This window comes from Chenopodium quinoa, unplaced genomic scaffold, assembly GCF_001683475.1.
Source record: "Chenopodium quinoa cultivar QQ74 unplaced genomic scaffold, ASM168347v1, whole genome shotgun sequence".
Lineage (NCBI taxonomy): Eukaryota > Viridiplantae > Streptophyta > Magnoliopsida > Caryophyllales > Amaranthaceae > Chenopodium > Chenopodium quinoa.
In genome coordinates this window covers 2,239,654-2,265,798 of record NW_018743021.1, presented here as the reverse complement: position 1 = coordinate 2,265,798, position 26,145 = coordinate 2,239,654, and the positions used below count along the sequence as shown (strand labels likewise).

Below are 26,145 nucleotides of genomic sequence, written 5' to 3'. Positions count from 1 at the left end.
TTAATCACAAAAACTGAGAGCGAAAACAAATTGCAGAATTTCCAAGATACCAGACCCATCTTAGTAACATACAAAAACATAAAATGCCAAAAATAAATGCTCGATACTGCTTGACAAAACTGATTTAATTCATTCCCTGCAATTCTTAAGTAAAATAGTAACAGAAAGGGTTCTTATAGTCACGTACTCATTGCTTGCTCCAATCACAAGACAATCCCTTAATGGACAAGAAGAAACCAAAGAAGCCAAGATACAATACGAAGACGACAACGGAGGAGGTGCTGTTCCAGAAGAAACCACACAGCCCAGAGCAATATAACCTTCTGGGGCCACAGGATACCAAATTGAACAGCTTACGTTGCCCTCCTGAAGAATAGATGGCAGTCTGTTGATGCCTTCGGCGTCAGAGACATCACCAGATGCAGTTTGTGGCCATATCAACTTGAACGACCCAGGCCTCTTGAGTCTTACAAGGTTCTTATTTACTGCAAGAACCGCTTTGGTAGGTGGCTTGTCTCTGGCAAAAAATTTAGAGTTACAACAGTCAAAAGCAATATAAAATAAAACGGGCAGAAAAATGGATGAGACAGCACTAACAGTGGAGTCATATAGTCACCGAGAACAACAAAGCCAGGGGGTGCACGAGGTCTCCAAAAGGCAAAAATGAGGTCATTCTTCGGGTCTGAGGAATCAAAGGAATCATTAAGATGATAGCGCAGATAACAATACTATGCAACAACAAATGTCCAAAAGTAAGAAACTCACATTCCACAACTGCTACTTTGTCAAACTCAGAACAACTGACAGTCATCTTTCTTGACGTCATTCTTAAGAAGGACAAAATATCTTCTTCAACAGCCAAAAAAAGACGCAAGATGCTGAAGGAAAAATTCATGAATATATCAGAAGATGAGAGATGTATGTTTGTCTCTCCAGCAACTTTTGAAAACTTGACAGATGTATCAAATGGCTCCAAAATTCTGACTCCATTGCTTTCCATTGTCAATCCAAGTGCATTTGCAGTCATTTCCATGGTTTCACCCTTTAACACAATCCTAAAACCAAATATTTACTGCATTACATAACATCGAAGCATTTAAGCTTTCCTTCCTCAAAATAGGAGGGAAATACTACAACAAAATCCACAACAATTCTGAATTTTAAAAATAGACAAACAGTAGAGACTAGTAGATTTTAATAATAGCATAAATTTTAAAACCAAAGGTTAATTTTCCAGTGCAAATACCTTGATCATACAGAAGGGTGAAATTATCTCTTTGTTCTTAGTAAGATAACTACTCCCTGGAAATAAATTGTTTTCTAACATTGGGTTAGCGACTATACGGAATAATCACTTTTGGTTCATGTAGCCGATCCCACTTATGGGATTAAGGCTTTGATTGATTGATTGAATTAGAAGGTGTTCAAAGGTTTACTTGCTTTCTGCCCACCATTGACTTATAATTTATATGAGATTGGGGAGATATAATAGGAAGGCTCTAAGAAGATGGACTCATTTAATCATTCTTTGGTTTCAGAGTGAGAAAGAAATGATGCAACAACTGCAGGAAATTATCAGGTGTTCAAAGGTTAAATTGACTTCTGCCCATGAGGCTCTCGTGAAAGCAATACATTTCACAAGTTTTCTTTTTACTTCAAAAGCAAGGACTTGACCTATAGTGGCTTATTTACTATGAGAAATCTAACCTGGAGAATGCATCCAGCTCCGCATACAACAATTTGTTGGATAAACTTGCCGAATTTCCCACATCTTTTGATGAGCTATAAAAAGTGAGCTCTGGACTAATTGCCTGAAAGTACACACATATCAGAATAATATTTAAAAGCATATAATACCTCTTTTTCTTACCTAAAACTGATATTGGAAGATAAAAACTCTGTAATTTTTGGAAAGAAATTTGAACAGCCCTACCCCACCCCCCCAAAATAAATTAGACAAAAAAAAAGAAAAAAAAATCCAAGTATAAATTATTTAGATTTTCATTAAATCTACTACTTGCAAATATGTTAGCTTGTAAATAGGAGAGATTCATCCTGGAAAATACCCTGGTAATAATTGATCGGTTCTTCCCCTCTTTACTAACATTAAAAAGATTGCAACAACAACAACAAAGCCTTAGTCCCAAAATGATTTGGGGTCGCCTAACATGAATCGTCATAAGGAACCATACGATATAAAGAAAGGGACATAACAAGATAGTCATTTTATATATATATATGGTGAGTAAAGTGAGCAAAAGAAAGAGCATCCAAGAAAATTAAGGAAGACATAAAAGAGAGCCAAGAATGAAATTAAATCTCCATGTAGAAAATAAGGGAAAATTGAACAGAGCATAACCTGCAACTCAATTATGTATTCTGGAGGTTCGCCATTATCAGTATTTTGGTTCTCTGTAACTTGAAAAGTCCCAGAAGAATCCTTTGAAGGTTCATCATCATACTCCAAAGCAACGTGATCATCCTCAGACACCGAATAACTACTATTATCTCCTAATACAATGCAAGAGTCCAAATAACGTCCATCCTGCAACAATAGACACTATTTAGATTAGTGTTTCTTCTTTACCTTACACAAGCTAATATATAGTAAACAAATATTGAAAGAAATTAATTTAATAAGGCTGGCCACCTTAATGACAACATTTTTGAATTGCAGTCTTTTCCCATTTCCCACGTATATTATTGCTTCTGTGCTGGAAGATGAAATAATAGAACCTTGCCTATCTTTCAGCAATAGTGTCCCACCATTGCCATCATAGATAAAATGATCAAATCTTTCATTATCAATAATAAGGGGTGTCTTTGGAGAGATAGAAGATTCATATGAAGGTTGGGTGTAGGTAGAATCATTCAAAATGATTGCATCAACTAAACTCATGGGCATGTCATCCTCTTCATTTGACAATATGCCGCGAACTGTTGGGACAAAAAACTCAATAACGGCCAACAGGAAATCAAGTGCAACAAGCAATTGAGGCCTTTGCAAACACAAACATATAGATGATGATTTCTCACTCAGTGTCGCATCGACAACAAGCATTGTAGCATCTATCTGCCTGATTTCATTCTCTAAAGAACTATACTCAATGCTTTTTGGCTGCCCAATTGCTAGTCTAAATTGTTCCTGAGTACTCTCACGATCATCCAGTACATTAAAACTTTGGAGCGTGACAGATAGAAAATCTTCTCCGCCTGTGGTAGACTTGTAAAGAAGCCATGCAGTGTTGATCTGTTATAGCAAAGAATATTATTGATCCCATATTATAAATGAAGCAAATACAAATAAAACTATTCAAAAAATAAATAAATAACAAGTGATGAGAAATTAAAAGGGATTGTATACAAAAAGATACACTATAAACATATGATGTGTATAACTAATAAACAATAATGGCCGGATTAGCTTAAGAGTAGTGACATATAACATTTATTTTAAGGGGAGCAACAGATTTATCCACAATAACTATCCCATCCTAGTATGATGGAAAACAACCACCGAACATGAAAATTTGAAATCTGAATTCTGAATTCTGAATCATGTAGATGAGATTATTTATCATAATCATGTTCAGCAATTACTAATTGCACATATATCATACAAAATGTTTTGGAACAGAAAATTTTACATTTCAGAATCATTTCCATTTGGTTCAATTAGGCATTGCCATAAACTACATCTAAGTTCTATCATCTGCCACTAAATCACTCATCATTTTTAAATATCAAATTATTCAATACTACTACTACTACTACTACTACTACTACTACTACTACTACTACTACTACTACTAATAGATACCTGAACGGTTCCCAATGGAGCATCTCTTGCAACACCTGAATGTAAGCTCAATTCCACTTTATTAATAGCAACAATGACTTTCAAGCTGATCCAGACCTCCCTAGTATGAGAATCAACTTCAGTAGATCCTAATTCGAAAGTTGCAGCAGACTCAATCATGTCAATGGAAGGGGTCTTTTTATTCCACTGCAAGGGAGGCACAATATTTGGAGACTCGGATAAATTAGACTGTGCACATTCTGTAATGATCTGGTATTCTTTGTTAGATAAAGAAGCTTTCAGTACATCCATCTACAAACACAAATTAAGAAAAAAAAGTTAATAAGAAAAGCACAATGAAATTGTAACCAATGAAATAAGATAGGGACTGCAATGATATGACTTTGTTGTAGAGCAAAGTGTGTATGAATGTAGATAAAATGACCTCTATTGTTGCTTCGGTGCTTGGAATTTGATGTAACAAATCTCGAAGTGATCGCCGAAGAACAATGGACAATCCATTGACATCCTGAATAATGCTATCACCCACTTCTTTTCCAGTTCCAACATTCAAATTGATGTCTTCAACCTACACAGACAAAATGGACTTGAAAGCATTGCTAACAACAACCTATAATGACTATTCAAAAAAAAAAAAAAAAAAAAAAAAAAAAAAAAAAAAAAAAAAAAAAAAAAACCATATTGGTGCCCCAATTCCTCTAACAAGGCTTCTGTCTTGAGATGTTATTGGAGATAGGCTCTAAGAAGATGTAATAGGACAGCTGGTTAACAAATTGAAAAAAAAAAAAAAAAAAAAAAAAATCAAGCGAGACAGATTTAGTCCGCTGAATTAGGTCGAACAGCAGATTCATCAGAGAGGTTCAGCTTTAATGCTTGCATAGTTACATGGTCAATTTCTGAAAATTGGCACGGAAACTGCCTCAAATGGTTTCACATTGTTCTTTGAGCAGTTCGCTTTGTGTCCTTTCATAAAATCTTAATCTTATAATTTTAGAAGGATAAAAGTTATTTCAAAGTGTTGTTCCAAAGTAAATCAGCTGGGGCTCAAAATATAACTTGGTTCGTCAAACTATGTTAATCGGCTATTTTTCATTGGAGGACACCTTGTCCTATATTTTTCTGTACACACTTCTCAGCTGAAAACAATCTATTTTTCTTACCAAAAAAACCTGGCAACCCCAAAAACCTTCAGCTAATCAATTCAGTCATATCCATAGGGAAGAAAAGACATAGCAAAAACATTATAAAAAGGAAACTAAAGGACCAAACGACAATGGATCCAGTTCCAACAGTTAAAATCTTGATTAAAATCAATCACTGAAAAAGGAGAGCGAAAGAGAGAGATATCAAATGTTTGATATGGACATAACTTACCATCACAGTCAATATTTCCATATGAACAGCATTCATCTCATGTTTACTGCCATTGAACCACTGGAAGGTGTTCTGGACAGTTATATGTACAACATCAAGCTTCAGGAAACTGCAGAATAGAACCCATTAGATCCAATATTAACAGGGTCTTCAGCATCAAGGACGGGATAAATAATAATAGTAGTAATAATAATAATAATAATAATAACAATAACAATAATATATAAATAAATAAACCGAACTACTCTATCTTGATATGAGAATAAATAAATAAATAAAGAAATAAGATAAATATATACTCGAGACTGTCCGTTCTCCGAGGCATTATTATAATTGGCTTTGTAAGTGATAAATTGAGCTTCATAGCAGGTGAGCCCTCAATTTCACTGGTAGTAAACCACTTCTCAGAATCAGTAACCTGATCCCTCAATTTGACAACCCCAGCAGAAGTGTTGGGAGCAAGACCCAAAAAGTAACTAACAACCTACATACAATTTCTAACCGTTAGAGCAAGATACAAAAGAAAGCTAAGCAAACAAGATAAACATAAAATTGATTACCTCTTGGATAAAGCGATTCAAGAACACAATCCTCACTTCAGAAAGTTGACCAGAGAGACTATAGTCATACCCCTCATAATCATCATCATCAGAATCATACGAAGAGAAATCGATCTGCACGCACAGAGTCAAACTGTAAAACAATGATAAAAAAATAATAATATATATAAACAAAAAAGAGGGTAAATGGGCAGAAAAATTTGAGTGACCACATAAAATTGTGCTAAATGTATCTAAGTTCATGTAGTAACTTATGACTATGAGTGAGACAAGATTAGACAACCCATTAGATTAAAACAAAATATTAGAATTTCATCGATTTAAAGGGGAAAAAAAACATTACAGAAAATCATTTACATTAGTATCTACCAAAAAATTGGTAGTAAATAGCTAAATACAGCAAATCTATGCATGTAATGGAGATAAACTTCAGTTTCCCAGAGAAATGAAAAAAGGGGGGGTTTAAAAGTATGATAACCATTGTTCCTTCAGTTTCATTCTTTTACACGTCTAATTAAGAATATGAGAAGGTATTACGTCAGTCCAGACTAAAAAAATGCTGATTTTTGATATCCTCAATTGGCGGGATGTTATCCTCTATTGGCTGGATGATATCCTTTATTGACTGGATGATATCCTCTACTAACTAGATGATATCCTTTATTAGCTATATGATATCCTTTATTGGCGGGATGATATCCTCTATTGGCGGGATGATATCTTCTATTACAGGGATGATATCCTCTATCATCCAGCCAATAAAGGATATCATAGACACAATCATAAATGACATCATATAGCCAATATAGGATATCATCCAACCAATAGAGGATATGTATAAATAATTGGAAGATATAAATTATTTGATAGAGGATATGTATAAGTTGTTGAGAATATGTATAATTTGTTTGATGATATGTATAAAATGGCGGAACCTCCATTGAAGATCTCATACTAAAGGCCATGGGTATAACATAACTTGCTCATTTCTCAACCAAAATACATGCATATGTTATCAAAATGCTCACAATTCAACATACAATCATATGGGACAATCAATTTCAACAATTATACATCACATAAGAAAGCCCCAATTCAATTTTTGGACATTTTTCGAAAAATCCAAGAATCTGAAGCAATTAATCTTTCTCTCTTCCGCCATGGATGACCTCACTCCTCTCCTTCATCGTAACCACCACCAACTTGTCATCGGGTGGAAACTTGTTCTTCATCGCAAGAAAATGACGATGATACCTTCTCGACTGGCAAAACATTGGGTGCGGCTTGCCTCACCCAATACTTTGTGTTAAGAGTAATTACTTCTCAAAAAGAACACACGGACGCACGCAAACACGCGCGAGCATGCACAAACAAACAAACAAAAGAGTATTGACATAAAACCAATATGACACGTAATGACACCCAACCAACAAAAGAATCATGCTAGCACAAAAATTCAAAATTGTGCAATACCTCCACAAATGAACTTCCCCCTGGGTTCCTCATGTCACAAGCCCAAAAATAAAAGTGCTCCAGGGAAAGACTGTCATCACTTATTCTCAGATTACCTATGGAAGCTTTGATACTGAATGATGATGGAAATACCTAACCCAAAGGAAGTCTAGTTAGTTAAAATCAATTTCACAAGAATAAAAGTATGTCGTATAGCATAATGCAAGGATAAGATAAGACTCGTAAGAGGGGGGCAAGCTAAAGTAAACCTTAATATAAGTAAGCAAATTATCCTGAGACAGAGTAGTGAGCTTAGTTTCATCCTCCTTCAAAAGAACTATCTGGGCACGAGCCATATTCAAGACTAAATAAAAAATAATTCTGGATTTTCCCTTTCCTAAGAGACCTACAGCAACAGACTGCGCAGCTATAGTTGTATTTTGTGGATCACCATCTTCAACAGGAATTTCATGCTGTTGAGCGGCAGCTGGTGAACTGTCACTGAGAGATACAGAGCTTGCATCTTCAAAATTAATACCACTCACAAAATCCATAACAGCAGCTAGTGTAGGCCTACGGCAGAAAAACGATAAGGTGGCAAGGGTCACCACAACCTGCAGTCACCACAGAAAAAATCATTTTGACATCAACAACCAATCAAGCTTCACAGCCCGGAATAGAGACAGCAACTCACCATATTATCGGTTTTACTATAGAAAGGAGAGTTCTGATCATATATAACTATTTGAGCTTTAACAAAACTTCCCAACTCATCATTTTGCCCAGTTTTCTCTGCTATAGATTGAAAGGAGCTATCAGGTAGAAGACCAGGCACCCTGCTAAAGCTGGGAGGTTTAAATGCTGATACTTCAGGGATGGTGAAGTCATTATCCGGCAGATTCTCTGGAGCCTCGTAGAATTTATCATCACCTTCAGCAGACAAATCACCATTACTGCTCTGCCTAGATTCTTCAGAAATCATACTAACTTCAGGTCCCTGTATGAATGATCTGGCTAAATATTGACGTTGAGAAGTTCCTCCACATACTAAATCTTCTATCTCCAAGGATTGCAAGAGAGTTCCTATGAACATATCATTATCCTTAATCGCAATTTCCACCTGTTCAAACCAATATATAAAACTATGGTGGTAAAGTAGTATTTAGAGTGCAAAAGTACAAGGATAACAAACATACCTGACCACCAACAGCTCGAAATTCAAACAAATGCTTCTCTTCAGATAGTAACATCTTCATAAAACTCTCATCATACTAAGTTTCCAGGCAGCACAAAGACAAGTAAGATATCTGGCAGCAAAAGATCTAGATTACAACATACTGAAATGTAGTTTTACCTCCTGGTTATAGTTGAAGCAGATTTTTAACTCATCTAACACACCAGTAACAAATATTTTCTCCATGTTTATAACATTATCAACACCATTGTGTTCAACAGCCTCAGATTCCAAGCTTTCAGCATCCGATGAAGATTCAGAAAATGTACTGATTTGAGCTGAATTCTAGATTTAACATAAAACCAGAAAAATATGCAGCATTAAACATATATTGAAAAGCAAAAAGCGACAAGGGGGAAATGGAGTGGATATAGGACTCAACCTTCAACAGTAATACACTTATACTGTTTTGAAAATAGAATCAAATTGGATAATCACATTTACTGGCCATCAACCACATATTAAGAGGGAAATCTAATGGCCAAAGGATGATTTTTAAAATAAAAAAAAAAAATTAAAACTTGAATCTGCAAAGCGAAGATAGCTTAGCCAAACAACAGAGGCTCAGGAATAATAAAACTGACAAGAAAAGTGTACTTTAAAAAGCACAAATTGATATTTAACAAAAATAGAAAGTTCCTACTCCCCTCGGCACTTTTAATCATAATAAATAGCCGGTGAACCAAAATAAAAGATACAAAGAGACAATTTCTACATACTGATGCACGATATATAGCATTCCGTAGTTGGGTATACCAAATGCTTTCAGATTCATCAGACTCGAATCGCAAGATCAATGCATTTGCTTGCTCAACAATCTGCAAATGCAAAAATGGGGATAGAATGAACTGCAACAGGCCAACAGCAGTGAAATCATTGAATATAAATGACAATCACATAAACCCAACACTTCAAATAATGAACTTTGAAAAAAAAAATTGCTATTTTGCAATTAATATATAAACAAAAAGAGAGTATAAGGACCTTGCCAGGAGCATGGACACGTGTAGCATCAAGGATAGCAAGTATATGTTCCTCATTACCAACATTCTCTGCAGGAACCTTATACAGATGTTTCCCTCTCAAACTGCAAACGGCCAGTGAGTTGACCAAATCACCATTACAAATTAATCTATCTAAGTTGTCCAATAAGTACAATGCATTACTATTCAAAGCTGATTAGTAATATTTTATAGCTAAATCAAAATGGTAAATGATATTGTATTGGGTTTTATAAGTGATAAATAATACAAAAATAGAAATATAAATTTAGCTAAGCAGCCGAATACTTAAAAGAGGAGTGAATATGATTTCACAATTAGTAGCAGAACGATTGATATATTGATTTAGAAAATTTGGTTTAATTAATCCCAACTTTGGCCGATTCACTTTTATTATCCGAACTTTGGGAGATTAGCTTTATTTGGTCCACCAAGTTACCGGTTTTCTTGCCACGTGTCAACTCATAATTGGTTTTATAAATAATTTTTTTTTCCAAAAGCCTAACTCCTCTCCTACCCTACCGATGTCCTCTGCAAAACCACCCCTTTTCCCTCCACCGCTGTCCAGCCCCCCACCATCAAAAACCACCCCTCTCTTCCTCCAGAATATAACCGCCTCCATTCCCCACTACAAAGCCATCTCTTTTCCCTCCCCCACCACAAAAAATCACCTCCTTTCCAAAACTAAAACCTGCCTATTTTCCTTCCCCCACCATCGAAAGTCACCCCCTCCCATCTCCACCATACAAAAAAGTACCTCCTTCCTCCCCCACAATCAAAAACAACCCTTAATGGTGGTCTCAATGGCCTTGGCCGCCAAAGGTTAGTACTAGTGTTGATGGACATAAGGGGGAAAAAAAAAGTAAATAAATAAAAAAAAAATTACGCAATCATCAAATCACTAGTCATCGAAGACCCAAAAAAATGAAACCTCCCAACCCCAAATCTATATTATTAAAAACTAATTGTTAGCTGGAATTAATAAAGACGAACCGCCAAAGCTAGGATTCATAAAAAAAAAAAAAACAAGTCTCACATATACTATATAAAAAGACATTTACCAACTATATATATACCAACCCCCATTTTCTTGACACTAGTCAAAATTATATTTGCTTTAAGTTTATTAATGTCTACATTCAATGTTACTATTTAAACTCGTCGTTTCTTCTCCTGGATGGGTATTGGAGCAGTATCAACTAAAAATAGACCTTCATTTTCGGTAAGGATCTTCCGCTTTTTCAGTCAGATTATTCAGTAAGCTATACTTTGACCATTTTGCATTTTTTAGTCTTGAATTTAAGGTTTTAAATGTAGCTGGGTAGTGTTTTTTTTTCCCAAAGCTAGTTCATCACCAATTCTAGCGTACAACAGGCATAGAATTGAGTGGGTCATAGTCAAAAGATTCGTTCAGACTAGGTGGATTGCTCCCATAGATTTTTCCCTTTGTCCCTCTTTTATAGGCACTCAAAACACAACAGACCTTTCTTCTTGCAAGATCAACATTCTTTTCAGGTCCTTCTGCACTCACTTTGTCCTAATTCTTCTTAAGAAACATTCTTTGGCGCAACATTAGTCTTTTCATTGTAATGCACTAGTTATTCCCAAATCTCGCTAAATCAGAATGTGGAGAAGAATATGGAGAATCAAAAGAGAATGATGGTTCATACATGCATCTGTTGCTAGGGGTAACAAAATCGGATGGTTCTTTTATTACATTGATAGAAGCCACTAGAAAAATATCTCTCTAGTACTCTGACAATAAAATGATTGACTGACGAACTACGTGGGAAAAATGGTTCAAATAATCTCAATAGTGGTTCGCCGTCATCTCAGCCATTTTCCGTTCCACTTGACCTTTACCAAGAGGTAGGATTCTTACCTAGTATTGAACCAAATAGCAGTGTCCTAAATCATAAGAGTATGTACATTGGTGTGAGCTCTTACCTTCTCTCTCTCTACCTTCTTCTCAATAAGATACACCAGAAATAAAGTAAAAATCTATATTGAAAAAGCCCCGACAATATGAACTCTTTCGATGAGCTCTCTAGTGGTCCCAAAAAAACATACAAGATTTAGTACATATTTCAAGCATATAGCTTCTCCATAAGTATTTAAGTGGCTCTTGGGGAAGAGTCATTCTCATGTGGCTCTCCATGGAGCTCCATCCAAGAGCTAATCAGAAACCCCATAGTTCGGGGAAGATTAAAATTTTTAATTTCTCTCTCCTCCAAGAGCACATTAGAGAATTAGTTCAAGAACCCTAATGTACATGCTCTAAGTGTTTCCTCCAGATCCATTACACTAGCCTATATAAAATTCCATTGCATCCACTAATCCAACAAAACCCAACATTGCATCCACTCTTAGACAACCGCTAAAATAAAACTGTCCTAAAGGGAGAGGACAAAACTAGAAGTTACAGACGTATAAAATCAAAATTCAATATAAAGCAAATATTGAAAGAAGAATCACAAAACAGAACAAAGTGGTAAGAGCCCCAACCTCAGATATTGTTTGTAGGTCTTGGAGTCTGGATTTTCAAGTATGTAAAGGAATGGACCAACTAAACAAAAGTATCTTCGCTGCCAAACAGCCTCCCTGTTCGCTACTCCCTATAGGTTAAAAGCAAAAACCAGGTGCAGTAAAAGGTTAGCGCTGGAATCGAAGAGACGCCCAGTAAAGATTAGTTTCCATTATTAATTATTTTTAACAAAATAATCAAAGAACCAAATTTCAAAGCGATTAATATTCAAGAAGTAGAAACCTTCCAAGTCAAAAGATACAGCCAACCCGAATAATCAGCTTGTGTCCACGGAAGCAAACGGTTAGCATTATCGTCATCCTCCACAAAAATTTTCACTACTTTCATCAAACGATGGTAGCGAGCTGGGGAAAAATAAAATCCCAATGACGGCACCCGAACAGCCAACCTCATTGATGGATATGATGGGTTTTCCACCCTTATCTGTATGTATCAAGGCATCAGCAAGATTGCAGGAAAGCGTGAGTATTCCACAGAATGAAGATTGCTGACCCTGAATACTACAATAAAGAAGATATGCAATCTACCAAAGCACAATGGAAAAGATCTTCCACAAGGTCTAACTACATATGGCAGGTGAGCTTAAATCATATTTGGATCTTCTGTATTTTTGAAGATCTATTAGCCAAAAAACAACCTTTACCTGTTGAAGCCTAAGAACCACACCACATTTGTCCAAAACAGGCAATAAAACAGCACCGGGTAACTTGGAAGTGCCAAGATGCCCACCCAATGAGGTTTCACCCCAGCAGTAATCACCATCTACTAGGAAAGCAGATACGTCACTCAGCACCATATCAAATTGCAGGTACAAATTCATGATCTCAGCTGACTCTGATCCATGGTCATTCTACATTTGCAGTAGGCATATTAGAAAACTACCTAACATGCATACCCTGCACTATTAAAAGTTAAAGTGAAACTACCTTTGTTCGTATTATCAGATTCCCCAAGTCAAGCATGAGTTTTGTTGAATGATCACCATCTGGACAAAACTCAGTAGGAAGAGTAATCTTGGGAGCAGCAATATCCAGGTCGAGCAGAAACCTAAAAGCACATATTAAATCCAACACTTCACAGTTTCAGAAAAACTTGAACAACAATAATCTAGGGGCTGATGTGGAAGAAAGGAATCATTTACATAGATTAGTCAGTCCATGGGTTTTGGTGTCTATCAATAACTAACTTTCTATAGCTAAGGATGATCAAGAGTAAATTCAGTCTTAACACAAATCGCTGCGATGCGCTGGCTTGTTCAGGCTTTTTAATCTAAGCAAATGCACTTCGTTTGAAGACATCTTTTCTTTCTCCCTTAATGATATTCCAATTGGTTAACGGGCAAATGTGGGGATCTCAGAAAATTCTTGAGCAGGATAATTTGGGCCTCTTCAAAGGGTATCTAAACTTTATTATGTTCACTATCACAAAATAATAACAAATGCTAAAAAGATAATGAATCTCTTCAAACGGTTTCTTCAGTTCACTTTCATAGAAATTATAGTAGTACAAACTGTAATAACCTGAATATTAAACAGGGCTTATTAGATGTTAGTGATATTTTATAAGCTAAAAAACATCTCGAATAATTTGATACTGTTTTGAGAAATATTTGTTTCTTACTAAAACTACATTCATGATTACTGAATATATAATAGTACGATTAAAATAGGTTCGACATATTATTTATGTCATTGTGCCAAAATAATAATTTTCTACTAAACATTTTAATTTTGATTATTGTCCATCATATTTTACAGCCCAGAAAACCATATCTGAATTTGATCACAATTTCTGAAATGACGATATTACCCTTATCACTCCAAAAAGAGAACAACCAATTTCTTCCATGTTCCATGTGTACAGTGTGTAGAACCTCCAGCCATTATTGGCATACTATCTCTTCAGAAATGAACTCCTGATATGCTACCCTACTGAATTTTTAAGATCCAATACAACTATCCCATTCGCCTAAAATTTTTCAGAAATTATCTCATCATTCTTCATCTATCTTACCTAAGCCATGGCTGCCATTGCCAAGCTTTCAACACCACTCTAACATAAACCCAAAACCACCAATTTAAACCTTGAATTTACAAGCCCAAATTCTCCCTCTTCTTCTCACTCTTTCTCTCTCCTCTGTTGGGATTCTGAGCAGCCACCGTACTCGCTATCTCACCTCTGCGGCTCTACCTAAGCTCAGCCACAAGAAATGCAGTATGGTGCCTGCTACCTCACCAGAACTGCAGGCTACCACTGTGAAGCCGTAGTCCCAGAGGCTGCTGCTCGCTGTTCTGTTTCTAATCTTCTCAAGTTCTCTCTCCCTATTGTGTTTCAATCAAAGAACCAAGTCCAAGCAGAATTAGAAGACAACTGATATTCACAGCAGGCCCAAATTTTAGGAGTTCATTTGATGTAGATTTTCTAAAAAAGAAATTACATAATTAATAATTTAATGTAAATGATTAAAAGTAGTATTTAAATTAGTTTAATTTTCTTACTAGTGGGTTTGCAAATATCAAACTACCAACAATGCCAAAATTTGAGCAGTTAAAAGTGAAGTCAATTTTATAAACAGCGAAATAATTCACCCTAATTAAACATTAGGGCATTATAATACTCCTTCCATCCTAATTTGAACATCACACTTTCATTTTACTTCCATCCCAGTTTAATATGTACTCAATAACATTCTATTACCAAAAGTTAAGGTCTCACACAGTCACGCCCTCTCTCATTCAATTCTATATTCCTCCACCATTTCCCATCATATTACTTTTCAATTAATATATGCACTTAATGTCATAGATGACACACTTTTCTAATTAACTCATCCCAAATTACTTCAAAAACTTACATAAATGGTAATAATACACCATTTTTAAAAAAAAATTCCATCACTTCACTATGAACCCACTACCTATAATAAAAAGAAAAAAAAAAAAAAAAAAAAAAACACCCTACTACCTAATAAATATAGTAAATTAATTTAATTGATTTACCTAAATATTGTTCTGGTTAAAGAGGTGCGACTAATCCGGAACATAGGAAGTAATAGATAAACCAACCACTAATAGCATAAAACTACTTCAAAAAGTTGGCATGACAATTAAATTGGGACAGTAAGGTCAAGTCAGGTTTCGCCAACTTGGTGCAACTAATCCGGAACATAGGAAGTAATAGATAAACCAACCACTTATCGCATAAAACTACTTGAAAAGGTTGTCATGACAATTAAATTGGGACAGTAAGGTCAAGTCAGGTTTCACCAACCTATATTTAGTTTTTTAGGTTCAGTCTTTTTTGAGTTTAGGATTCTATTGTCATCTCAAGACCCAATGTCATCAAGTTGGGTCAAATTTTGCCAAGTCTAATCTAAAGCTAGATATAAAAGCAACCCAGCAATGTGATATTAAGTTTACAGTCAAAGCATACCTGCTTTGATTTCTCAAAGCCCTGGACATTTGCTCTTGTGCAGTCTTTTTCATTTCATCAATAGTCATCTGAGATTAACAGAAATAGATTCAGCAATCAGTAACATATAGAATAAAATAACAGGAGATCACAAAAACACGCATTGGAATTTATAAATAAAATAACACAGACCAAAAACATGACCTAGCCAGATTTAAAAGCCACTTCTGATATGCTGGAACAAAATTAACATGAAAAAATCAAACTTTTAACCATCTACTTAAATAAATCCCACCTACAAAAAAACTTATATCACACTCTGTAATTGACCCTCAAATTATATGAATAAATCTAATACTTAAATTTTAGGAAATTATCTAACACTATCTGAAAAATAATATAGCAATTGGCTTATTAAGAGAATACAACCCCAAAAGTTAGGATTATTTAGAGTTTATTATAATTTTAGATCATCCATGTCACTCAATTCATTAATTTAAAACGTTGTGTAGTTTGTACCCTGTACAACATGCACATCTAAATAAGAAAAGAGGAATAACATTAGAAAAAAAATATCTATGTTTGACCCCGACTTCCCACTGAGTTGTGCAAAGAACTACAGGAATACCTGTACAGCGGCTGCGGTCTCTACAGCTAGTGTCTGACTGACAGTGGTGCTCTCAAAAAACTTCACAATCTGATCGACGGGGTCTTTAAGATACTGTAATGACAATTTGATGTTACTGAACGCTGCACAACATTTATAGTGTAAAAAAAAGAAACATTTTACTTGGGAAAGCATTCTCACAGTCACATAACAGGGAGAAGCTTTAGCAATAAAACTCCAATCAACCTCCACATCAAAAGGCTTGTAAACAAATGTGCCGGCTAGAGAATCATGAGCTGTAGCACTCTGGCAACAAAATAATGCATCCAGTCATCAGCATGAAAATAAATAATAATAAACGTCACATGAACCAGAGTCAGGATTAGACCTCAGCAAGAATTCCTTGTGGTGATGTCAGACGATATGAGCCTAACTTCAGATCAAAATTTTTTGCTTCTGCATACAGACTACCGGAGCACTTTAGGCTCTCACACGACAATTCAGCAACACATCCATCGGCATCAATCAACTTTGATGCATTACGTCTCATGTAGAGTTCAAATGCAGTATGTATAACATCCTTTTTCACATCAATAACTTGTCCAACATCGCTTTCCTTGTATCTTATGATTTTATTCAAGCGTTCCCAATCCTCATCAGTGAACTGTAAGGTTTCAGTCTCAGCTTGAGATGACTCACCGCCACCCCTAAAAGAAAAGAGTTAACTGCTACTTCAACCACTCTGGGGTTCATTCGACACAGTAAAAGAGCTCAGAGCAACTACAATGGTTGGCTAATTTATTTAATAGCTTGACATGCCACGTCATCTTCTTAAGCTACAACAATTCAAGCTATTTATTTCTCCAATGTTTAAGCTAATTGTAAATTAATTTATTTTTAAATTAATAATATTTTTTATCTAACAAATATTTGCCAAGCTAATTAGCTCTACAAAGCTAATTTGCTTGCCAAAGCTAATCATCAAGATGTGCAACAATGGTGTAGCTACTAGCTTAAGATTTTTAATATTTGCAAGCTAGTCCCTTTTCCCAACCATTGGAGTTGCTCTTAGCTTCAACAAAAATAAGAAAAAGAAAGCAAGATTTTACCACCCAAATGACCACCATGACTTCTTTTCTCGTTGTTTCCTCAGGTCTGACTCTATGGAATGCTCCACAAACCTGTGAGCAACCATCCTGGACAACAGAAACATCTTGATCACAATATTAGACATCAATAGAACAAACCAGATATATACTTTCAAAAGCATAAGTAGGTCCTGCTTTCAGACCAAATATAGGGTGAGTTATGCAACACCCTTCTAAGTAATACCATCGTAATAATTTACAATGATGTAGTGAATTAATTAGTGATTAGAGGTTAATGATAACTTGAAGAAACATTTCATAAGAAATCTGATTGTAGACCACTAGAAATCACGAAAAGATAGTTTTGCATAAAACACTTACTTGCTGTGATTGCTATTTGCTATAAAAACACTAACCACTATCACAATCGCTACTCTACTAACAACAAATAGAAAATCATTTCATATTCAAAAGCTTTAGAATGCAAATGACCATTAACCAGCATACCCAATTGTGGATATACATGCAAGTCACAAGCCATAACGCAGCTAGAAGTCCAAAAAAAAAAAAAGAAAAAGAAAAAAAAAAGAAAGAAAGAAAAGGAAAAATAGATAGACAACTTCCACAGCTACTAAAAGTTGTTTAGATGTTGCATGAAAGCATGAGCGCATGAGAATTTTTTTACATCAGCCCAACTTTTGCTTATAAGTAAGTGGATAAAGCCCCCCTTGGTGCCTTTTAAAGTTTTAACATGTGTCATAAATGCAAAATAACTTATCCACAGACAAAAAATATCATGAAGAAAATACAAGTTATACTTTAGCTTAAATCATCACCAGACAAGTTATATAAAAAAAAAAATAGACTTTAACCTTCAAATCTCACCTCCACTGCACAATGAGATCAATATCAAGTTCAAGATCTAATTTTTCAATTTCTTCACTGTCATCAATCACCGCCTGACTTGGATTTGATTTCAGTAAAGAAGCATACAAAGATATATACTTCTTCCTTAACCTCGCAAACCTCAGCACTCGATCCCAAGATAGTTTCCCACTGCAATAAAAAATCAAAAGACGCAAAGCACATCACATACATATCCAAAAAGCATGCATATATATACATTAACTGACCTGTCTCTCCAAGGATTCAAAAATAGTAGTAAAAAGTTCAAACAGCAAACAAACACAAAAAATAGCAATATAGTTGGAGATAAACCCACTATAGATCACTGCAGTAGCAACTCACATGACTGTTCAACTCTACATCATAATACAGTAGTGAATCTTGCACGGCATTATTCGGCATGTTAAAGATTGACGGATAGTAATAATGTCAGGTAATTGAAACAGATCTAATAAAAACACTATCAAGAAGGGACAAGCTGTCACTAAAAAGAGAAAAAGGTGGGGAGAAAGGCAACAATTCCTGGCTAAAAAATTTTAAAAATGGTTTTAAATAAATAAATAAGTTAGATACAGCATAAGAATATAAAGTGTTTAGAAGTAGACAAATCCAACCATGTCATTTCACTTTCAATAATTAACATATTGTGTATATGTTGTTGTTATAAACATATTAAGCACTTAAAGGACCGGGGAAGGGAGGGGGGCAATCTAACGCCATTTTGAGGATAAATTAAATTAAATAATAAAAAATCAAAGCTTATTATTAGGCTACGATATAGCAAGCTGCAATACCTCAAAAACTATGAAAAAATCCACAATCCACTCAAGGAAAACAAATAACCACCAAAAGGGACAATTAGATTTCTGGAAAGAAAAATTTTAAAACTTACCACAATAGTCTTCAAAATCTACGAAGAAAATCCTTACATCGATTTTCGTGCACACACACACACACACACAAGACAGATAAAAGATACAAGACAGGAAAGAGAAGCATGGTTAGAACGTGCCCAAAGAGAAATTGCTCCTGCAATTAAGAGCAAGAAGCCCAAAAGAAGAAGAAAAAAATGTAAGAAGATTTTCCAAACCTAGCCATCTTCAGTTGATCTGATACAACACTGTATGCATAGTTCCACCAGGACCTGGGATCAGATTTCACTGGGACAACTGGGCGATAGTGCGCATACTTCAGACGCTGATTAAAAGCAGCGAAATTGTCGGCTAACTTCAGCATATCTCTGTAACCATGCTGTAGTATGGCATCATAAGGTCCTTGGCACCATTCACATCAACCCACAACAAAATTATTTGTTAATCAAAAATATCTACCTTTGATAAACAGATTGTCACATCATCCAAATTTACTGCTGCCTTCTGCAAAGGTTGACCGGTAACAGGAGAATCATATGACCGCAGTTTTAAGTACTTGGCGTTTCCAGATATTGGTTCCAATATGTAACTATGTTTATCTACAAGAGCAGCAGCCACTTTTCCATCCTTTGTTCCAAACTTAAAAACCTGATAATCATCATTGTATTAGTAAATAACAATTCCTAGCAATAAGAGTAAATAACACGTACAGGACAAGTACTGCAGTACACACCTGAGACCACTCAGAAGGAAGCAAATCCTCCCATGGTTTGTCAAGGCGCCATGGAGTTATATCAGAATTGAAATAGAAAGCTAAACGCTCCAGTTCCACAGACTAACAGTATTCAAAAAGAAAAGCAATAATGGAACTTAGAAACATGAGTAATAATTTAAGGACAAAAACAAGTGCACAATCATCTTAAGATATCATGAGGCTAAAAGTGACTAGCTCATCCAATTGGCTTTACATTCTGCTACTGAAAATATACAAACCTTCTGGATATTGTCCAATGCACCCCCAGTGACAAAAGTTTCATTCCCGTTGTTATCAACAGTGAAAGCTGAAAGTTTGTCCAAGGTAACACCAGCTGCAAACGGGTGGCCAGCATTGCTGAAGAAAAATAACATATTAAAAAATGTATAGTTGACAAGAAATTTCAGGTATTTTAAGTTGTTGCAAATACCTTTCACCATCTTCATATCTAACATGGATATTTGAAATTGAAAGCTTCAGGTTTCCGATTATAGTGCTAATTAGTGACCCCAACCAAGATTTATTCTGATACAAGGAATGGAGTCATTGAATGTCATCAGCACTAAGCTGACCAAAAATTACATCACAAAAACCAGAAAACCAAACCAGAATACATGCATTACATATATATATATATATATATATATATATATATATATATATATATATATATATATATATATATATATATATATATATATATATACCTCATCCGGTCATCCCCTGTGTCTATTTATGAAAGAGACTGAAGCAGGGAGGAGACTAGAGAGTATGGGGATCCCAAGTCCCAACCCCCTAATTGATCGAGCTTTCATGTGGTCATCAATGTATTTACATGCTCAAAAAAAACAATAAAAAGATCATGACATACCACTTCATCAGTTTTTAAGCGTTGTGCTCTTTCCAACAACTTCATTTCCATCTCCTATTGCAACAATTACCAAAAACAATTTTAAAATTCCTAATTCGATATTCAAAAACATGAGTTCAAAAGGAAGATCAATGAAGTCGTACACGTATTCGATTTCTTTTGGCCTCCTGTAAAGCATCTTCACTGTCTCCGTCAACATGTGTGGCAGGTTCAGCTAACAAAAAAATCTCATCTAATTCAACTATAACTGGATCTTGGCCAAGCTTACTCCAAGGAACCTGAAATTAAGATCCATCATAAGAAAATTTAAAATAACAAAAAACTAAACCAGCATCCTTACTCAACCATTCTATCTACTACTTCCGTTTCACATTTTTTGCAACTTTTGCCAAAACCGTCCGCTGCACATTTTTTGCAACTTTCCAAAATTTTCCATTTTTAGTAATTTTTTAAATGGAATTACTAAAATACCCTTACTAAAATTTTCACAAACACGATTAATCTAATTATTTTCACCAAATCTAATGAAGTCCCCCAACCAACCAATTCAATTCATTGAACAACTTTCAACTATCATCAAATCTTTCCATAATTCAAACCCATTTCTTGAAGTTCTTCTTTTTCAATTCCCCAATTTCTTTCTCTATCCTTCAATCTGACCTCTTTCTCTCTCTTCCCACAAAGACAAACCATCGTAGCGGAGTTCTATGCATGGACAACGATGACAGAAAGTTTACGGTTTATGGTTGTGGTTGAACCACCATCATTGAATGAATTTAGGGCGATGTGGGTATTTCGATGAGGTTGGTGGTGCTAGAAGTGGTCGGTGGATGGGTGATTTTAGAGGGTGTGGGATAATTTTTTGGTTGGCTAGGGTAAGAGTTTAGAGTTAGTGTGGTTCGTGGGGGCGTTACATGGTGGTTGTGGGTTAGATTTTAGGTTTTGGGTGGCATGGTTGAGGAGGGGTCACGGGGTGGGTAGATGGTTTCGGGTTTGTGTGGATGTGTGGTGAGTACAGCCCACGAGATAGGTTTTAGGTTTTGGGTGTGGTGGCTAGTGGGCTTGTAGTGGTTAGGCAATATCCGAGGATTAGTGTTGGGCGGTGTCCGTGAGGGTGGTAATGCGAAGTGGTGGTGCGTCTGGTGGCCTGTGTGGCTGGTGTTATGTTGGGTGGTTAATAATTAATTAAACTATCCCCAATTTCTCCCTCCTTCCTTAATCACATGCCCCTTCCTTTTGTTAATCTCCAATTCTCATTGTTTACCTAGGAGTCCGCAACTCCAAAGTTGCAAAAAATGTGAAACGGAGGTAGTATATAAAATCTATCATACCAGACTATGTAAACAACTACTCTTGCATAAAAATAAATGAAGCACCAGATAATATCAGAAGACATGTCTATCACAGAGAAAATGTAAAGCATGGCAAATTAAAGGACCGGGAATCCTCAAAATCAAAAGAGGTTGAGAAAAATTAGTGTACTTCCAGAAACATGCCATGGATCATGAAGATGCCAACATTAACACCCAGAAACCCAATTTCCATCTTCTGCTCTTTCTTAATTCTCTTCCTATCTTCATATTGATCATGACTCCCTGTCATCCCCCTATATACGACTATACGTGAAAAGACCCTGCTCCCAAGTTAGTCTGATATGGGAGTGAATAATTAATTCAAAAAGATTACCTTTTAATAAATATGTTAGCTTGGATTATGACGCAAATTAGAGTAGCATTTGCAGACATAAGCATATTATTATACAATTAAATGGGCCTCAATCCATGGATGTCAAAACACACAATTGAGGAATTGAGACCTTGTGAGCATCAATTAGGAGTTGTGCATACAAGAAAACAATTGTAATTTGGTGTCATGCTTAGAATTGTTACAAAAAAGTCAGTTATGACATTATAGTCATTATGCGGTGTTTTATTTTACACAAAGCAACTAATGAGGCAGTGTTTATTTGCTTCATTATGTTATTCACATAAATTAAAAATTCACTTTAATTACTACCTCCAATCTTTTTCAATTAGTTAATGTAGATAGTTAGATACATAGTTTAAGAATGCATAAAAAAAAAAATTTGATTTTAACTGTCCCAACTTACTTTAACCTGTACGCTATAAATAGTCCATCTATCTATCTATTAAATAATCCTACAATGGGCCAACCTTGAGGGGTTCTTCCCAACATGATCCCTAACCCGTTGTAACCAGTTTAAATGGTAACAATGTCGAGTTTTAATTTAGCTTATTTCTCCAGCCATCTCTTCCTTTTTCACCACCCACATGTCACCTGCCCAAACCAGCCCTCCCAACCCCCCCCCTAATCACCGACACCTCTAACCACTATCCCTGGTCACCCTAGCCTCACCAACCCACCACCCTATGTTACTCCGACACCCTATTGTACGCCGAGTGTCCAGTGTCGAATCCTCCAACACTTCGACACGATACAACACTCAAATATATAGTGGCCTTATATGAAATTTTATAAAATCTGGAGTGTCAAACACGACACCCAAATTCGAGTCTATGCAACATAGTCACCTTCTCTCTTTGTCTCTCTCCACCACAAGAACCACCTTCTCTCTTACATATACACTTGTCAAAAAAAATAAAAATAAAAACATTTTCAACAAGAGCAATATTATTAAAATGTATTCCATTAAACCTTACCATCTAAAATTTATTATAATTTTCATTTTTCCCGGTCCTAGACTTCTAGCATACAGCTTTAAAGGCCAGTTTCAAATTTACATGGAGAAAGTGAAGAGCGTTTCCCCCTAAAATTATGGCATAGAAATATAACCAACCTTGAGTGTGACAGATCCAAGGAATCCTGCTTTAACTTTGATGGGCAGTTTTAATGCATTTAATGCCTCGGGCTTTAGTTGCATGTTAGTTAGCACAACATTACCTGTTCACAAGTACCAAATTACTATCAGAAACTGACATAAATTCATGTAGCATAACTAAATAAAATCCATGCAAATAAACAGTGTATATCTAAGAATTCGCCAAAGAAAACAAATACTGAGCTTATGATACCTAGCACAAACCAATCACAAAATAAAAAGCAACCTCAATAACATAGGATAAGAAAGAGCCTAAAATAGGGGTCATCAGTGATTAACACCATGTGAATCAGATAGTCTGAAAGAAACCCACTATGCAAGAAGAGAGCAAGGAAAGGATATGGTGATCTTCAGAGTCAAACTCACAAGTTTCAAGGCTTGATGTATCATATAAGACAGTTATCTCTATTCTGAATACACATGCATAGAGCGGAAGCCTATTTCCCTATAGGCTAAAAAATCCTAATTATACGAATTATATCAGATCTAAAACCTTGAAAAGGAAAGGGGGAAAAAAGAACAGGTATAAGTTCATGGATGTGTAGCAGAGCACGCTGCTGGAAGAATGAGATAAAGAGAGTAAAATTAAGTTAAATCATTAGCCAATGTAGTGAAAATTGATGGAGAATTTTCTAAAAGAGAAATGAAAATTGGTTTCAAAAGGCTAAGAATTCATAGATATATTATTAACAAATACTTTTGGCTCTTTGAATAACATTAGAAACAAAGAAATAGTTCTATTGAGGTGTAATTTCAATTAAGAGTAGTTATTCGTGATCTCTTCCAGCTAAATAGTTATCATTTTGCATAATATTATGAACAATTTCTTTTAGAATAAGCTAATAAAAATCATAAATAATAATCATTTGGGTGAAAAAATGATGTTCAAACTTCTTTAATGAAAGAGTAACAAATACTGTTTCAAAGTATAAAAAGAAAGTCATTTGGAGATCTATTTGCAAGTACCTATTCCAATCCTGACTAAGCAAAACATTATAAGTTCCCTTCCAAAAAGATTACTTTGTACTAGTTTTAATAAGATATTTCCTAAAGTTATGTAGCAGAAAGAAAATTTTAATATGATGCGGAAGCCCTAATATGCTGCAGCACAACCCAACTTCAAATGACCATAGCTCATTAGTTCCATCACTAAATTGAGCATAAGGCCCCTTGTTAACTCTCCAAGACTTCTAATTTCAAACATAAATACTACCTCCGTTTCATACTATTTGCAACGAATAGACATTTTTCCTCTTTACTTTATGTCAAATCGTAACAAATAATATGAAACGGAGGTAATATTTCTACGTACAATGCAAAGATAGTGTGTTATTATTGTTCAAGGTTGACCTTGATGAATCAGCCAATTCCAATACAATGTATCCATTCGACCATCCATTTCCAGTTTTGCCTTAGAACACTGACCGAAAATTAATAAAATACCATAATCTCATGCTAGTGCCCGATTGATTTCTACCCTTAAGTCATTCAAAATCCAGTAATGTCCCCCCAGCACAAGGAGCAAAGACTTATTCATGTTTACATGATACTAAGCATAACATAAATTTTGTAAAATGGCTGACTTCAGTATATATACTTAAAAGTTCAAATATATGGTTCATACATTTGCTTAGTCTCACAATCATAGTTTCTATTGCTACTATAGTAGGTAAGCCATACACTATACACCCCATAATAAGTATGGCTAATGTTTATTTAACCGCACTTCAGACACTGCATTGAAGATCCTAAATCCGTCACTGGTCTAAAATCTTAACAGATAGACTGGCTATACCACTACCTCCACACTGAAAGCCTGGAGATAATCCGTACTACTACTATCCGTGTAATAACAGCTTTAACTTAAGAATGATTTAAGGTTTATCTAACCACATTTCAGACAAAATGTATTAAAATTCTTGAATCCGCCACTAGCCTAACGGAAATTCCAGCCGACGCGACTAGTCGACTACCACCACTAACCAGTCCTCCACACTGTAATCTAATTATAAATTTATTATCCTCGTTACACTAATAGATGTCTTATACAATGTCCGGCATCAGGTAAACTACTAAGTTCAATTTAACAGTCAAAATACAAATTCATTTATTCTATATTTCTATACCACAAAATTCAATTAACATTCATAGTATATACTAAAATTAAGCAACAAGTAACGCAAATTTGATCAAAAAATTCACAAAAATAGGAACAAATTGATGATTACCTTGCCAGACGCTGATTTTGAGAGCGTCTTTATTAAGACCTCTAACATAATTGCCTAAATACCTCTGCAGCAAATACGCTACTTGATCCTCTAACATCTTCTTCTTCGACGATCAAACTGCAATCAAATCTCATCCAAAAAAACAAACAAAAATCATAGAAATAAAAATTGGATTAGTTTCATTGAAGCAATTCGTCGAACACCTAGAGTGCAGAAATGATGAAACCGCCAAAAATCTAGGAGGAGGAGAGAGAAAATGGAGAGAGATTCGAGGATTAGAGGACAAGTCTGACAGTTTCTAGAGATAGAAATAGAGAAAAAAATAAAGATGATTTGCTTTTTTCCTATTTAAAGAAAGATATTTCAGAGAGAAGAAGAGGAATATAGTACGAGTAAGAGTTTTTAAAAAAAAAAAATATAGTACGAGTAAGAGTTTTCACCTGCAAGGCAGTGGCAGTTGACACGTGGCGCATTTTTTGGAGGTAAAGACGGGGTAAATCTGCTAAGTGTACTATGCATTTAAGAATGGCACGTGTTTATCATAAAAAATTATGAATGGCAC

The 26,145-nt window shown here is 35.3% G+C and overlaps 1 protein-coding gene across 3 annotated transcripts in view; it reads right to left on the bottom strand.

Moving 5' to 3' along the window:
• Nucleotides 1-25,943, bottom strand: part of LOC110730261 — a 50,030-nt gene extending 24,087 nt beyond the window's left edge. For all 3 annotated transcript variants that reach the window (XM_021910048.1, XM_021910050.1, XM_021910049.1), the window contains exons 1-37: nucleotides 25,584-25,943; nucleotides 23,314-23,417; nucleotides 20,639-20,773; nucleotides 20,496-20,549; nucleotides 20,055-20,149; nucleotides 19,864-19,981; nucleotides 19,604-19,705; nucleotides 19,330-19,518; nucleotides 19,089-19,249; nucleotides 17,978-18,148; nucleotides 17,114-17,200; nucleotides 16,393-16,711; nucleotides 16,206-16,310; nucleotides 16,026-16,118; nucleotides 15,419-15,486; nucleotides 12,913-13,033; nucleotides 12,630-12,836; nucleotides 12,209-12,409; nucleotides 11,947-12,056; nucleotides 9,425-9,527; nucleotides 9,160-9,258; nucleotides 8,561-8,725; nucleotides 8,403-8,477; nucleotides 7,901-8,326; nucleotides 7,476-7,820; nucleotides 7,228-7,359; nucleotides 5,755-5,868; nucleotides 5,494-5,678; nucleotides 5,195-5,303; nucleotides 4,245-4,388; nucleotides 3,821-4,111; nucleotides 2,651-3,250; nucleotides 2,360-2,545; nucleotides 1,708-1,811; nucleotides 766-1,055; nucleotides 598-682; nucleotides 188-517 (exon numbers count right to left, since the gene is read on the bottom strand). In XM_021910048.1, coding sequence (XP_021765740.1) covers nucleotides 188-517; nucleotides 598-682; nucleotides 766-1,055; nucleotides 1,708-1,811; nucleotides 2,360-2,545; nucleotides 2,651-3,250; nucleotides 3,821-4,111; nucleotides 4,245-4,388; nucleotides 5,195-5,303; nucleotides 5,494-5,678; nucleotides 5,755-5,868; nucleotides 7,228-7,359; nucleotides 7,476-7,820; nucleotides 7,901-8,326; nucleotides 8,403-8,477; nucleotides 8,561-8,725; nucleotides 9,160-9,258; nucleotides 9,425-9,527; nucleotides 11,947-12,056; nucleotides 12,209-12,409; nucleotides 12,630-12,836; nucleotides 12,913-13,033; nucleotides 15,419-15,486; nucleotides 16,026-16,118; nucleotides 16,206-16,310; nucleotides 16,393-16,711; nucleotides 17,114-17,200; nucleotides 17,978-18,148; nucleotides 19,089-19,249; nucleotides 19,330-19,518; nucleotides 19,604-19,705; nucleotides 19,864-19,981; nucleotides 20,055-20,149; nucleotides 20,496-20,549; nucleotides 20,639-20,773; nucleotides 23,314-23,417; nucleotides 25,584-25,680 — 6,320 coding nt within the window. In that variant the 5' untranslated portion in view covers nucleotides 25,681-25,943. The remainder of the gene's footprint in view (nucleotides 1-187; nucleotides 518-597; nucleotides 683-765; nucleotides 1,056-1,707; nucleotides 1,812-2,359; nucleotides 2,546-2,650; nucleotides 3,251-3,820; nucleotides 4,112-4,244; nucleotides 4,389-5,194; nucleotides 5,304-5,493; nucleotides 5,679-5,754; nucleotides 5,869-7,227; nucleotides 7,360-7,475; nucleotides 7,821-7,900; nucleotides 8,327-8,402; nucleotides 8,478-8,560; nucleotides 8,726-9,159; nucleotides 9,259-9,424; nucleotides 9,528-11,946; nucleotides 12,057-12,208; nucleotides 12,410-12,629; nucleotides 12,837-12,912; nucleotides 13,034-15,418; nucleotides 15,487-16,025; nucleotides 16,119-16,205; nucleotides 16,311-16,392; nucleotides 16,712-17,113; nucleotides 17,201-17,977; nucleotides 18,149-19,088; nucleotides 19,250-19,329; nucleotides 19,519-19,603; nucleotides 19,706-19,863; nucleotides 19,982-20,054; nucleotides 20,150-20,495; nucleotides 20,550-20,638; nucleotides 20,774-23,313; nucleotides 23,418-25,583) is intronic.
• Between the last annotated feature and the right edge of the window lie 202 nt (nucleotides 25,944-26,145).